Raw genomic sequence first — 14,156 nt, forward strand, 5'->3', positions numbered from 1 at the left:
CCTGGTTGTGCTGAGCATTTCGGGCAAATTAGATCAGTGTTCCAGGATGCGACCCACACCAATCTACTAACACCCAGGTACCCATTGTACTGATGGGTGAACATAGACAACAGATGGAAAGAAACACGCCCAATGTTTCTACCCTGGCTGGGAATCGAACCCAGACCCTCGCCGTGTGAAGCGAGAGCTTTAGCTCTCGTAAATGCGTAAATATTCACGAGGAAAATAAAATATAATAAATTCGAGTATTTCAGTATATAATACATTAATTATTACGTTAATTATTTTATAATACTATTTTTAATACCAGAAAGCGCTGATGTAATTCATTATTCATCATTCTTTAATTAATTATTCATTGTAGATATTTTTAAATTAAAGAATCGCTACTAAAATGATTGCGTTAAACACTTTTAATAAACTGCTTAGCATGGCTTAATGTTTAAATATAAAAAATTAACTGGGTAATATTTTAAAAAAGTCAGATTTTTTATTAATGTGTAGTGCTAAATGGGCCTTATTTGTGAGGATAAATACGCCATTGAAATAGTTTAATACTTCACTTACAAGCTAAGAGCTCTTACCTAACTTCAGCTCTTGTCAAAGCACAACCTTACTATTGCATACTGACTCCCATTTGCCACAGGATGCGATTTACAGCAATCTGCTAGGTGAATAGTCTGGTCTTTTTGTGTGCTATCATAATTTTACACGCTTCTTCCTCTTCTTTTTGGCGTGTAAACACGCTCAGCACTGCTGAGCGCCTTTTTTTTTTTGTTCAGTTCACACAGGACTGGGCAAGGTAACGCAGGATCGAGTCCTGGCTAAGCCGCAGTTCTGTTAATGATTTAAAATCACTTGTTTCGCGGTTTATATATATATGCAATAAGATCACAGTAAACAGACGATTTCAGAATATGCAAAACAACCACTGTGAAAGACTAGAGAAATTCCAAGCGCTTTCGTGACTACTCACATTATCAAGGAACTATGATAATGTGAGTAGTCACGAAAGCGCTTGGAATTTCTCTAGTCTTTCACAGTGGTTGTTTTGCATATTCTGAAATCATCTGTTTACTGTGATCTTATTGCATGCATGCGCATATATATATATATATATATATATATATATATATATATATATATATATATATATATATATATATATATATATATATATATATATATATATATGTGTGTGTGTGTGTTTGTGTAATACACCAATTTCAGTATTTTTGTCTTCCATCCATCACTAACACTTGTTTATGGTACAATACGTCTTATAGGGAAAAGGGAGTTTGTAACTTCAGAATTTCCCGAACCCAAGGTCAGATACGCGTTTATGATCAGACAAGGTGCATGTCATCTACCCAGTGGCCGTGGTGGTTTCCTATTTTGATGTGGTTTTTCCTGCATTTAGTAAACGAAATCTTAAAGCGGAAAACTAGTAGTTGCAATAATGGTCACTTCCAAAACAACCAAGCTTGAAGCTTTCACTCTCCACTTCACCCACTTCCCTCCACCACCTCAGCAATATTGTTAATCTAATTCCTTGTTTGTATAGAAAACATGGGAAGTATTGCTTGCGTTTTACATTCAGAATATTATTAGTTTCTTTTGCAGGTGATTTTCATGATTCTTACTCAATTTGCAAGTTATAATTATTTTTTGTTGTTAATCGCGACAGGTGAAATAGGAAGAGCATGTTATGACCAGCAGTTTTAGGGGTGAAACTTTAGCCATGGACCTTAACCGGCCTGCCGCCTCTATCACCTTCGGCAAGAAGAAGGGATGGTTTGTAAACAGACAAACTGCATTGATGCTCTCACTTCTCTTCGCGGTTGTCATTGTAGCCACCGGACTTCTTGTCTACTATTACGTTCCGCATGCCCGGAAGTCAGGGCAAGAATCTATGGACCGGAAAGACATCAAAGAACGTGCATCAAAAGTGAGTTTTTGATTTTTAAGCCATTTTTTTTTTTTTTTGGTTAGCTTGCGGTTCTGTTACAGGGTATGTCATCAATTTCTTGAATAGAATGTCTGTAATAGTTAGAATGCCTGTAATATTATTTAATCCTAAATCTTGCTTATATTTCTACGGTTAACATGCCCTTAATAATAAACAACAGTAAAGTTGCTGCCGTTAATATGCCTCTAAGATCTCTTAGTTATTTTCTGTAAGACTTATACATTGTAATCAGATTTATACTTTTAGCTTGACTGTAAATCGACATGAACTGCAGTCAAGTTTCTACTGTTAGTGTGCCTGTAACTTTTATTTTATCTTCCTCTGTAATAAAGTTTTTGCAGTAGATTCAAAATACCTAAAATTTCATCAAAGATTCGAAATGTCTATTAATTTTTTTCTTCGTGCCGTCTGAAACATTTGTGTAGTCTTCATATTTGTCTTTCAGGTCAAAAGCACGACGACCTTATAACTTTATTTCCATTAAGTAACATGGTAAAACTGATACAGAAATAGTAATTTTTAACCACTACTGTGATTAAGATTATTCTGCAAACAATTTAAGTGGACTGTGACTCCTAGTTCGAACCTCCCAGCATATTGTTAAAGATCGCTTTTGTATTATTTCCCACAGCAGCTCTCCGCAGTCTCACCTGTTGTGACTTCTAACACCACCGAGTCACCTCAGGAGAAAGTAATTGTTAGACTACCCAGAGCCCTTAAGCCTCTCCACTATATGGTTAAACTTCAGCCTTTCGTCAACGGCAACTTCAGCATCATGGGATACGTCGAGGTGGAGATGATGGTTGCAGAGCCAACCTTAAACATTACTCTTCATATTGCTGATATAATCACGAAGAACGAAACTATCAAGGTTGGTCTTCCAAGCAAATCGGGTAAGAGGACAAAACGATATAAAACTTTCCATCGCTTGAATATCTTGTGGTATAACAGTGTCACGATATGAAAATTCCTGTGTCTTCCAACTTGTAATTTTTACAGGTGGTATCTTATGATGACCCAAAGGAACCCAGGATAGAAATTTTGCATCATGTTTTTGACAAAGAAAAAGAGTTTTACATTGCTATGTTAAATAAGGAGCTAAAACCTGGCAAGAAATACGTTCTTTCCATGGAGTTCGTTGGCTACCTAAATGACAAGCTCACAGGCTTCTACAGATCTTCGTACATGGATGCACAAGGGAATAAAAAGTGAGAATTGTTTTTATAAATATATTTTTTGTTTTCTATGCTTATATATGAGTCCTCTGCAGAGTCATTACCTGCACCTATTCTCCTGTCTTGTAGGTGGATTGCTGCAACTCAGTTCCAGCCAACGAGCGCCAGAAAAGCTTTTCCATGTTTTGATGAACCTGCGATGAAAGCCACTTTTGAAATTTTTCTGGCCAGGGAATCATCAATGTCTTCTCTTTCAAATATGCCGAAGTCTGAAACAACACCAATGTAAGACTATTTTTTTCCGTGATTTTTTTCCTAAATTTGTTGTTACATTTGCACTCTGAAATGCAGTGGATACCTTTATTAAAGTCAATGTTCCGCCCACGCAGGGGCATTACCATTTCCTTGCGTATGCGAAATTTTGCCGGTGTAGACATATATTGCATCTAAATAATTCTTATTCCAACTTGTTAATACATATCCTTTGAATTCCACATATATACTGATCATATAGTAAATGGTTAAGCTAATTTGCTGGTATATTTGCTTACAACTCCCCCAGCGAGGGTCAAAATGGGTGGGTGTGGGACCACTTCAACACGAGCGTGCCCATGTCCACCTACCTGGTCGCCTTCGTCATCTCCGACTTCGCTAGCATGGAGTCCAACGCCAGCGATCACGTTCTCTTCAGAGGTAAGCAATGTTAAACCAACTTTTTAATATCACTTAATCTTTATTTAATGAACATCTGTATATCACGTATGTAGATCATAGGCCGAGCATTATGTAAATTAATAAAATTAATATTTATGGGGAGGATGCCAGCCACTTGAAAAGTAGAAAAAGTGTGTAATGCATCACAACACTTCAAAAAGACGGTTTTTCAAAATACTATTTGATACAAATGTAAAATCTTTACTATTTTTTCTTCTGTACTATTACTACCTTGACTACTACTACTGTGACTACTACTACTATGACTCCTACTACTATACTACTACTACTACTACTACTACTACTACTACTACCATTACTACTACAATTACTATTTTACTACTACTACTACTACTATGACTGCTGTAACTACTACTACTATGACTCCTGCTACTATACTACTACTATGACTACTACTACTATACTACTATTATGACTACTACTGCTACTACAATTACTACTATTACTACTATAATTACTACTACAATTACTACTATTATTACTACTATTACTACTACTATTACTACTATTATTACTACTACTACCTCAATATTTGCCAAAAGATATGTAATAAACTGTATATGTTCGTGTATATGTATGTTGATTCATGTATATCTATGTTTATGGATTTCTGTACGAAATAAAAGTTATTGATTGACTACTACTGCAGTTGATGATGCTGTTGCTGTTACTATAATCGCTCCTGTCTGTCTCAACTATTGGATCACTAAGACAAGGTCCTAAATGCACTAGAAGACAAAAAGAATGCAGATGTAATATATACAGACTTTGCAAAAGCCTTCGACAAGTGTGACCATGGCGTAATAGTGCACAAAAGGCGTGCTAAAGAAAACAGGAAAAGTCGGTCGATGGATGTATAATTTCCTCACTAACAGAACACAGAGTAGTCGTCAACAGAGTAAAGTCCGAGGCAGCTACGGTGAAAAGCTCGGTTCCACAAGGCACAGTACTCGCTCCCATCTTGTTCCTCATCCTCATATCCGACATAGACAAGGATGTCAACCACAGCACCGTGTCTTCCTTTGCAGATGACACCCGAATCTGCATGACAGTGTCTTCCATTGCAGACACTGCAAGGCTCCAGGCGGACATCAACCAAATCTTTCAGTGGGCTGCAGAAAACAATATGAAGTTCAACGATGAGAAATTTCAATTACTCAGATATGGTAAACACGAGGAAATTAAATCTTCATCAGAGTACAAAACAAATTCTGGCCACAAAATAGAGCGAAACACCAACATCAAAGACCTGGGAGTGATCATGTCGGAGTATCTCACCTTCAAGGACCATAACATTGTATCGATCGCATCTGCTAGAAAAATGACAGGATGGATAATGAGAACCTTCAAAACGAGGGATGCCACTCTTCAGGTCACTTGTCCTATCTAGGCTGGAATATTGCTGCACACTAACAGCACCTTTCAAGGCAGGTGAAATTGCTGACCTAGAAAATGTACAGAGAACCTTCACGGCGCGCATAATGGAGATAAAACACCTCAATTACTGGGAGCGCTTGAGGTTCCTAAACCTGTATTCCCTGGAACGCAGGCGGGAGAGATACATGATTATATACACCTGGAAAATCCTAGAGGGACTAGTACCGAACTTGCACACGAAAATCACTCGCTACGAAAGCAAAAGACTTGGCAGACGATGCAACATCCCCTCAATGAAAAGCAGGGGTGTCACTAGCACGTTAAGAGACCATACAATAAGTGTCAGGGGCCCGAGACTGTTCAACTGCCTCCCAGCATACATAAGAGGGATTACCAACAGACCCCTGGCAGTCTTCAAGCTGGCACTGGACAAGCCCCTAAAATCGGTTCCTGACCAGCCGGGCTGTGGCTCGTACGTTGGTTTGCGTGCAGCCAGCAGCAACAGCCTGGTTGATCAGGCTCTGATCCACCAGGAGGCCTGGTCACAGACCGGGCCGCGGGGGCGTTGACCCCCGGAACTCTCTCCAGGTAAACTCCAGGTAATAATACTATTAATAATGTTAGCTTACTTCTATATTACCACCACCGCATTGATGCTGTACCTACAACTGATGTATTACTTTATTAATACAGCAACGGTAATGCTAATATTACTAAAAGCAACTGCTATGTTTCAGTTAGTTTCACTTGGTTTCACTGGAGTAGGCCTAAAGGTTTACTGGATTACTCCGGTGCATCTCTTTTCTTGTGTTAACATCAAGCATACTGTACACTAGTGTACATTCTTCTATCAATAAAGTTACTTCTACTAATAGCCAACATTTAGTTAGTAAATCTGGGAAGATCACTTAATGATGGGAAGAAGGCTGGAATCCCAGTGTCAACATTTGGTATAGTTCATCCCCTCAAGGAAAGTTCCTTGATGCTGGTGAGGGGGTCTTGATCTAAGGAATTGCATCTGTCCTTCAGTTCCCAGAATTAAGCCTGAATACTTTCCACATCATCTCCACAGGCACTGTATAATCCTACGGGTTTAGCGCTTCCTGCTTGACTATAATATAGTTCATGGGAGCTAACATGATGGAATTTCAGCTATTGTTTTTATTGTATTTCAGTGATGGCTCGAGAGTCTGCCATTCAGCAGGCAGACTACTCCCTCCTTATAGGTCCGGAAACCCTGTCTTATTTTGAGGAGTACTTCAACGTCACATACCCTCTCCCTAAGCAAGATATGGTCGCCATTCCTGACAAGGATGGTCCCATGGAGAACTGGGGACTCATTATTCACAGGTTAGTTATAATGTTTAATATGACAGTTTCATCAGTGCTCAAGTATAATTTGTCATATAATTTCGTGTCATCAGTGAACATGGTGACTTACAATAATTTAGGTAATTTATGACAATGATTCCAGAGGAACTCCACTTGTGACGCTCAGCCTCTAGAATACTTCGAGTTAAAGTGCTTCGCCGGTATGGTCTCTGCCGGGTCGATATTTTATACCATTTCTCTCATCCCCTGTATAAACCTGAACACATACACGTCGTTAATGATCCTGTGAATCTGCAGGGAGTCGACGATGTTGTACGACCCAGCGGTGTCGTCTACGATGGACAAGAAGTCGGTGGCGCTGACGGTGGCTCACGAACTCTCTCACCAGTGGTTTGGCAACCTCGTCACACCCGACTGGTGGTCAGACCTTTGGCTCAACGAAGGGTTTGCAACATTTATGCAATACATCGGTGTGGATCATGTGAGTTATGTGCTGGTAAAAGGTGAAGGGAATATTAAATTAAGGAAAATATACCAGTAGGTGAACATGTTTTTATTCCAGCAATACAGAAGACACTAAACTAATTGTTGATGGGTAAAAATGGAATATTTCACTAAATTATAGTAAAATGTTATTCACAATTCTAAACTATAAAAAATTGAAATCATATTATGAGTGACTGAAATTCGATAATCTTACCCTCCAAAAATTCTGCCAGATAGTTTTGAAATACACCAGTAATTTTCTTAAAAATCATCCAGGATCAAACAATATTTGCACTGAATGACCAGTGTGAACTTAACGTTTTATGATACGGAACAGCACTTTGTATATTCAATTTACAAGCTTGCCTTACCACGACCACTTTTTGCATAGGTTGAACCTACCTGGAAGATAATGGAGCAGTTCATACCTGATGTGCTCCAGAGTGTGTTTACTGTAGACTGGCTGGAGACCTCACACCGCCTCAGCTTCCCAGTGGAACATCCGGATGAAATTAAAGAGATATTTGATATTATCACCTATTCTAAGGGTATGTTTATCTCTATACCATCTAAAATGTGCATGTATCAAAATATGTAATTTAAAACATTTAATATATAATTTTTGGTATGATTATATTTCACATTATATTAATAATTACACTACATATTGCTAGACAAGACGCAAAATTGTTTAGTTTACCTGGAGAGGGTTTTGGGGGTCAACGCCCCCGCGGACCGGTCTGAGACCAGGCCTCATGGTGGAGCAGGGTCTGATCAACCAGGCTGTTACTGCTGGCCGCACGCAAGCTGACGTACGAACCACAGCCCGGTTGGTGCCTGTCCAGTGCCTTCTTGAAGACAACCAGGGGTCTATTGGTAATCCCTCTTATGTATGCTGGGAGGCAATTGAAGAGTCTTGGGCCAGTTGTATGATTCTGGGACAGAGCTTTTGATCCACGAAACTTAGTGTAGGGAAGATGGATGATACCTCGGATTGAGGGATCAGACAGTAAATGTCTTGTCTCGACATTCAGCATTAATAATTTAACAGATGGTGTTAAAATTACACTTTCAGCAAAAAAAAAGCTTCATTAGCACAATGTGTCACTCGGGAGCTTTATTGAGTACATGGAATCATATAAACAGTACCACTACATAAATAACCCTCACATATTTGTGTATTGTTCCATTCACGGTATTGTGCCTTTTTGTTCTTTAAACAATAGCATGTAGTGGAGATGAGGTTCTGCTGGGTCAGGTCAATCACTACTGGGCCACATCAGGTACCATTACAGGTGAGGTGAAGTGGTGCCGAGGTGAGACGAGATCAGTGGACCAGGTTGTATTTTTTGGGTTAAATATGTTGATCCAGGATTATCTCTGCAGTTGACCAAAAACCCGCACATATTGTTAGTGATCCAATAAGAACAGAGATATAATCATATAACTGCTTTTTGCATGAGAAAATTCGAGGAAGGTGAAAACGTTTTTGATGTATGTGTATTCATTCGGTAAGAATTCAGTTGCAAATCTGAAGGGCGAGTAATTAAGAGTATTGTTACTGAACCAAAGCGCTTGGGGTCCTGCACAACACATACAAAATACTCTCCGCAAACTCTCAACACGCATGCCAAAGAATCCCTCACCAAAGTAAGGAAGAACCTATCACATTCTACACTGGGCAAGAAAATCTGTTATCCTTTATCCACCATCCTCAGACCTGTGCACATCTATGGTATCCCCCAGAATAGTGAAACTCAGTGTCCTACTACGCACCATTATCGCCGTCCTCGGCAGTGCCCCTCGCTCACTTTCACGTCTTCTAGATCAAGAGATTGACGTTACTGTGAGCCATTCCTTTCAAGGGCGTTTCTTGAAGCCCTTTGAATTGGACCCGTGAAACTCTTTCTTGGATTGAACCTCAGTACCTTCCATTCACCCCTAGGAGCTGTATACTCACACAGGTTTAGTGCTCCTCTATGAATGCAATAATAATAATGGCAGTAATAATAATAATTGTGTACCATTGCTCCCTCACATCACAAACGCATCGAAAAAACTGTCCTCAGATTTCCCCTGCACATCACGAGCCTTGCCGCACTCTATACCAAAACCTATAATGAATTCACCAAAACATGCCAGTGTGGACACATGCGCAGTATCAGCTTATAGTATACCATATGGTGGTTGTGATCACTTTCGGGTAGGCAGTGACATGGAATTTCGTAATAAACTGCAGGAACTCAATTATGTATACAGAATTAAGAACATGAACAATACACTACAGCACTCTCACATGGCATGAACTAGAAACAAGAACTTCTGATTTGCAAAGAAAATGGCAAACGGAGGGATGTACATTTTGTCTAGACCTATTGCACAGAAAATCTTGTATCAACATAACCTCAAAATGTCACTTCTTGACCCTTTGACTTCGCCTCCTTGTGGCATCACTTGACTTCACCTGTAATGTCACCTAACCAGCAGTGCCTGACCAGACGCAACTGACCATCTCCGTATGCTTTATATGCAACATTTTTATATACTCTGTGTACTTAATAAGGCTTTCAGTTAGTAGAATATTCTATTAGAAAAGTTTCTTTACCGAAAGTGACATAATTTGTCATCATTGTGTCCAAAGCTCGTAAATAAAAATTTGTTTTCTAGGTACGATTTAATGAAAAGTCAAAATAATTACATTAACTTAAAGTACTGGTAAATAATCTGCTTTTTCTCGTGCATATGTTGAAAGTCGGTGTTTCTGTGATTGAAATTAAAGTGTAAACATAAGATATGCTTCAGACAACTCGCTAAATTATTACTCATTAAGCTTGTGCTAATATATTTACTATTTTATTTTTATAACAATTTGGAAGTGAAAGAACCACAATAAGTATTTACACAGGAACTATCAACGTCATGTGTTTGAACCCCACCCGTGGTAACGTCATGTGTTTGAACCCCACCCGTGGTAACGTCATGTGTTTGAACCCCACCCGTGGTAACGTCATGTGTTTGAACCCCACCCGTGGTAACGTCATGTGTTTGAACCCCACCCGTGGTAATGTCATGTGTTTGAACCCCACCCGTGGTAACGTCATGTGTTTGAACCCCACCCGTGGTAACGTCATGTGTTTGAACCCCACCCGTGGTAATGTCATGTGTTTGAACCCCACCCGTGGTAATGTCATGTGTTTGAACCCCACCCGTGGTAACGTCATGTGTTTGAACCCCACCCGTGGTAACGTCATGTGTTTGAACCCCACCCGTGGTAACATGTGTTTGAACCCCACCCGTGGTAATGTCATGTGTTTGAACCCCACCCGTGGTAACGTCATGTGTTTGAACCCCACCCGTGGTAATGTCATGTGTTTGAACCCCACCCGTGGTAATGTCATGTGTTTGAACCCCACCCGTGGTAACGTCATGTGTTTGAACCCCACCCGTGGTAACGTCATGTGTTTGAACCCCACCCGTGGTAACATGTGTTTGAACCCCACCCGTGGTAACGTCATGTGTTTGAACCCCACCCGTGGTAACGTCATGTGTTTGAACCCCACCCGTGGTAACGTCATGTGTTTGAACCCCACCCGTGGAAACGTCATGTGTTTGAACCCCACCCGTGGTAACGTCATGTGTTTGAACCCCACCCGTGGTAACGTCATGTGTTTGAACCCCACCCGTGGTAACGTCATGTGTTTGAACCCCACCCGTGGTAACATGTGTTTGAACCCCACCCGTGGTAACGTCATGTGTTTGAACCCCACCCGTGGTAACGTCATGTGTTTGAACCCCACCCGTGGTAACGTCATGTGTTTGAACCCCACCCGTGGTAACGTCATGTGTTTGAACCCCACCCGTGGTAACGTCATGTGTTTGAACCCCACCCGTGGTAACGTCATGTGTTTGAACCCCACCCGTGGTAACGTCATGTGTTTGAACCCCACCCGTGGTAACGTCATGTGTTTGAACCCCACCCGTGGTAATGTCATGTGTTTGAACCCCACCCGTGGTAACGTCATGTGTTTGAACCCCACCCGTGGTAACGTCATGTGTTTGAACCCCACCCGTGGTAACGTCATGTGTTTGAACCCCACCCGTGGTAACGTCATGTGTTTGAACCCCACCCGTGGTAACGTCATGTGTTTGAACCCCACCCGTGGTAACGTCATGTGTTTGAACCCCACCCGTGGTAACGTCATGTGTTTGAACCCCACCCGTGGTAACGTCATGTGTTTGAACCCCACCCGTGGTAACGTCATGTGTTTGAACCCCACCCGTGGTAATGTCATGTGTTTGAACCCCACCCGTGGTAACGTCATGTGTTTGAACCCCACCCGTGGTAACGTCATGTGTTTGAACCCCACCCGTGGTAACGTCATGTGTTTGAACCCCACCCGTGGTAACGTCATGTGTTTGAACCCCACCCGTGGTAACGTCATGTGTTTGAACCCCACCCGTGGTAACGTCATGTGTTTGAACCCCACCCGTGGTAACGTCATGTGTTTGAACCCCACCCGTGGTAACGTCATGTGTTTGAACCCCACCCGTGGTAACGTCATGTGTTTGAACCCCACCCGTGGTAACGTCATGTGTTTGAACCCCACCCGTGGTAACGTCATGTGTTTGAACCCCACCCGTGGTAACGTCATGTGTTTGAACCCCACCCGTGGTAACGTCATGTGTTTGAACCCCACCCGTGGTAACGTCATGTGTTTGAACCCCACCCGTGGTAACGTCATGTGTTTGAACCCCAACCGTGGTAACGTCATGTGTTTGAACCCCACCCGTGGTAATGTCATGTGTTTGAACCCCACCCGTGGTAACGTCATGTGTTTGAACCCCACCCGTGGTAACGTCATGTGTTTGAACCCCACCCGTGGTAACGTCATGTGTTTGAACCCCACCCGTGGTAACGTCATGTGTTTGAACCCCAACCGTGGTAACGTCATGTGTTTGAACCCCACCCGTGGTAATGTCATGTGTTTGAACCCCACCCGTGGTAACGTCATGTGTTTGAACCCCACCCGTGGTAACGTCATGTGTTTGAACCCCACCCGTGGTAACGTCATGTGTTTGAACCCCACCCGTGGTAACGTCATGTGTTTGAACCCCAACCGTGACACGGTTTGTTTGCAATATTGTCATTATGATTTCATGAGTCGGTTTGGTTTGGCAAGGTTTGTCAGGAAACAGGACAGGTGTTTCATGAGGCTGGCTCATGACGCGAGTCTTAGTTATATGATGACCCACAGCTGGAGCTTTTGGTCATCTGACCGAGGCCTTCCGCTGGCTTTAAAATATGGTCATAGATATAACCATTTAAGTTATATAATAGCATCACTAATGGGTTGAAAGAGGTCATTTCTTAAAAGAATTTATCCCTAAAACACTATCATGGAATATTACATTTTGCATAATAATTAGCCAGAATATGCATCCATATTATGACAGTCTAAATGAGTTAGTCTGAAATACTATGAAATTCGAATTATTCCCATCACGTATTTAAAGCAACACATCGGGAGACTTCGAACAGTTTACACTTTGTCAATTGAAACCTGTTGTGGAAAACTATGTAACCCTCACAGAATATCCATATTCATCCATGCTATATTACAATCCTTCATTTTATGTATTTTTGTAAAAATTGTCCTAAGTGTTATTGTGAGCCTATATATTAGGACATTGCTTAATTATCTGAGACGTGTGTGCAAGACATTTCATGTATCAAGTAAGGTCAAACAGTATTTATACTCTTGTTTAATTTTAGAATGTATCGATAGTTAGTTATTATTAAATACAAAAGAATGAAGAAACAAGAGGTACAATGCATTTGTATGGAGTGTTATTATATATCTAAATCACTTTGGAAATTCAGTTCTGTGGTTGTTAGGTGCTTATTTTTCTCTAGTACTGTACATAAAATCCTTCATTCCACATTAATTTTTAGATTCCTAATAACAATTGGTGACTGAATAGTAGAGCATTTGTTAATATATTTGACGAGGATATTTGCGAAGGAGTATATAAAAGACTTATTTACAAGTTTGAGAAGTGCAATGTGATAAGAAAATGTTGATGTCTGGAGAATTTTTTTTAGCTCGTTAATAAATTAAGCTTCTCAAAATAATAACGAAAGTCTATGATACAGGGGCGTCTGTTATTCGCATGATGACCTACTTCCTGACGGAGAAGACCTTCAGGAAAGGCGTCACCAACTATCTTACAAGTCTGTGAGTACCTACAACTTTTTGAGGGGTAAATAACAGGTTTTTCTAGCCTGTCGTTTCCTGATAAATCATGAAGTGCGGGCAGTGAGGCAGTTTAGTTTTCATTTGCCTCAGTTATTTACTATCACATTTTATTCCTGATGAATGCACACACATACACACACGATGCCTGTGCCATACTATAATTATAAAAAGCCTTCTAGATTTAGGTTATGATTGTCTTTATACCTGGAGTATACATGGAGGATATTTTGGGGGTCAACGCCCCCGCGGCCCGGTCCTTGGAAAGGCCTAGTTATGAAAATAAATTATAGCTTTGCAGTAATTAAATCTTCGCACAAAAACTTAATTACTCCTGTAATTAAATCCCTGCGCTCACAAATTCTAGTTTCGAAATATCACAGCAATTCCAGTTTACTTAATATTAAAATTAGAACCAATTAACTAATATAATACATTTAAGCATGAAACAGATGCAACAGGCTATTTAAAGAGTTAACAAGCTATTTAAAGAGTTAACAAGCTATTTAAAAGGTTAACAAAAATATTTTAAGTTAAAAATATTTTAGAATATTGATTTCAAATACAGTATTTCAATATAACTCGGATAACCATAATACAAAAATTTAATTTAACAGATATTCTTACGGAATGTAAATGTGTTTTAGTCGAGAGCTTTTTATCGCAGTAAGTCTTCAGTATTTTCTGCAACAATGTAGGATTATTATTTTTAAATAATATTAAGTAATAACTATCTTTTGTATTGTTCCAGAGAATTCTGAAGTCTTAGTTGAAAAACTGTTAACCTCAATTCATTGATTAATATTTTATTCAGTCAATAAGAAACTA

The 14,156-nt window shown here is 40.2% G+C and overlaps 1 protein-coding gene across 4 annotated transcripts in view; it reads left to right on the forward strand.

Moving 5' to 3' along the window:
• Positions 1–14,156, forward strand: part of LOC128696869 (aminopeptidase N) — a 34,435-nt gene that overhangs the window by 13,513 nt on the left and 6,766 nt on the right. For 3 of the 4 annotated variants that reach the window (XM_070096041.1, XM_070096042.1, XM_053788301.2), the window contains 9 exons: positions 1,688–1,948; positions 2,601–2,840; positions 2,969–3,177; positions 3,274–3,429; positions 3,707–3,837; positions 6,432–6,606; positions 6,886–7,069; positions 7,466–7,622; positions 13,229–13,310. In XM_070096041.1, coding sequence (XP_069952142.1) covers positions 1,709–1,948; positions 2,601–2,840; positions 2,969–3,177; positions 3,274–3,429; positions 3,707–3,837; positions 6,432–6,606; positions 6,886–7,069; positions 7,466–7,622; positions 13,229–13,310 — 1,574 coding nt within the window. In that variant the 5' untranslated portion in view covers positions 1,688–1,708. The remainder of the gene's footprint in view (positions 1–1,687; positions 1,949–2,600; positions 2,841–2,968; positions 3,178–3,273; positions 3,430–3,706; positions 3,838–6,431; positions 6,607–6,885; positions 7,070–7,465; positions 7,623–13,228; positions 13,311–14,156) is intronic. The other variant, XM_070096043.1, reaches the window with a different exon arrangement.

The sequence above is a fragment of the Cherax quadricarinatus genome, chromosome 52 (genome assembly GCF_038502225.1).
Source record: "Cherax quadricarinatus isolate ZL_2023a chromosome 52, ASM3850222v1, whole genome shotgun sequence".
NCBI lineage: Eukaryota > Metazoa > Arthropoda > Malacostraca > Decapoda > Parastacidae > Cherax > Cherax quadricarinatus.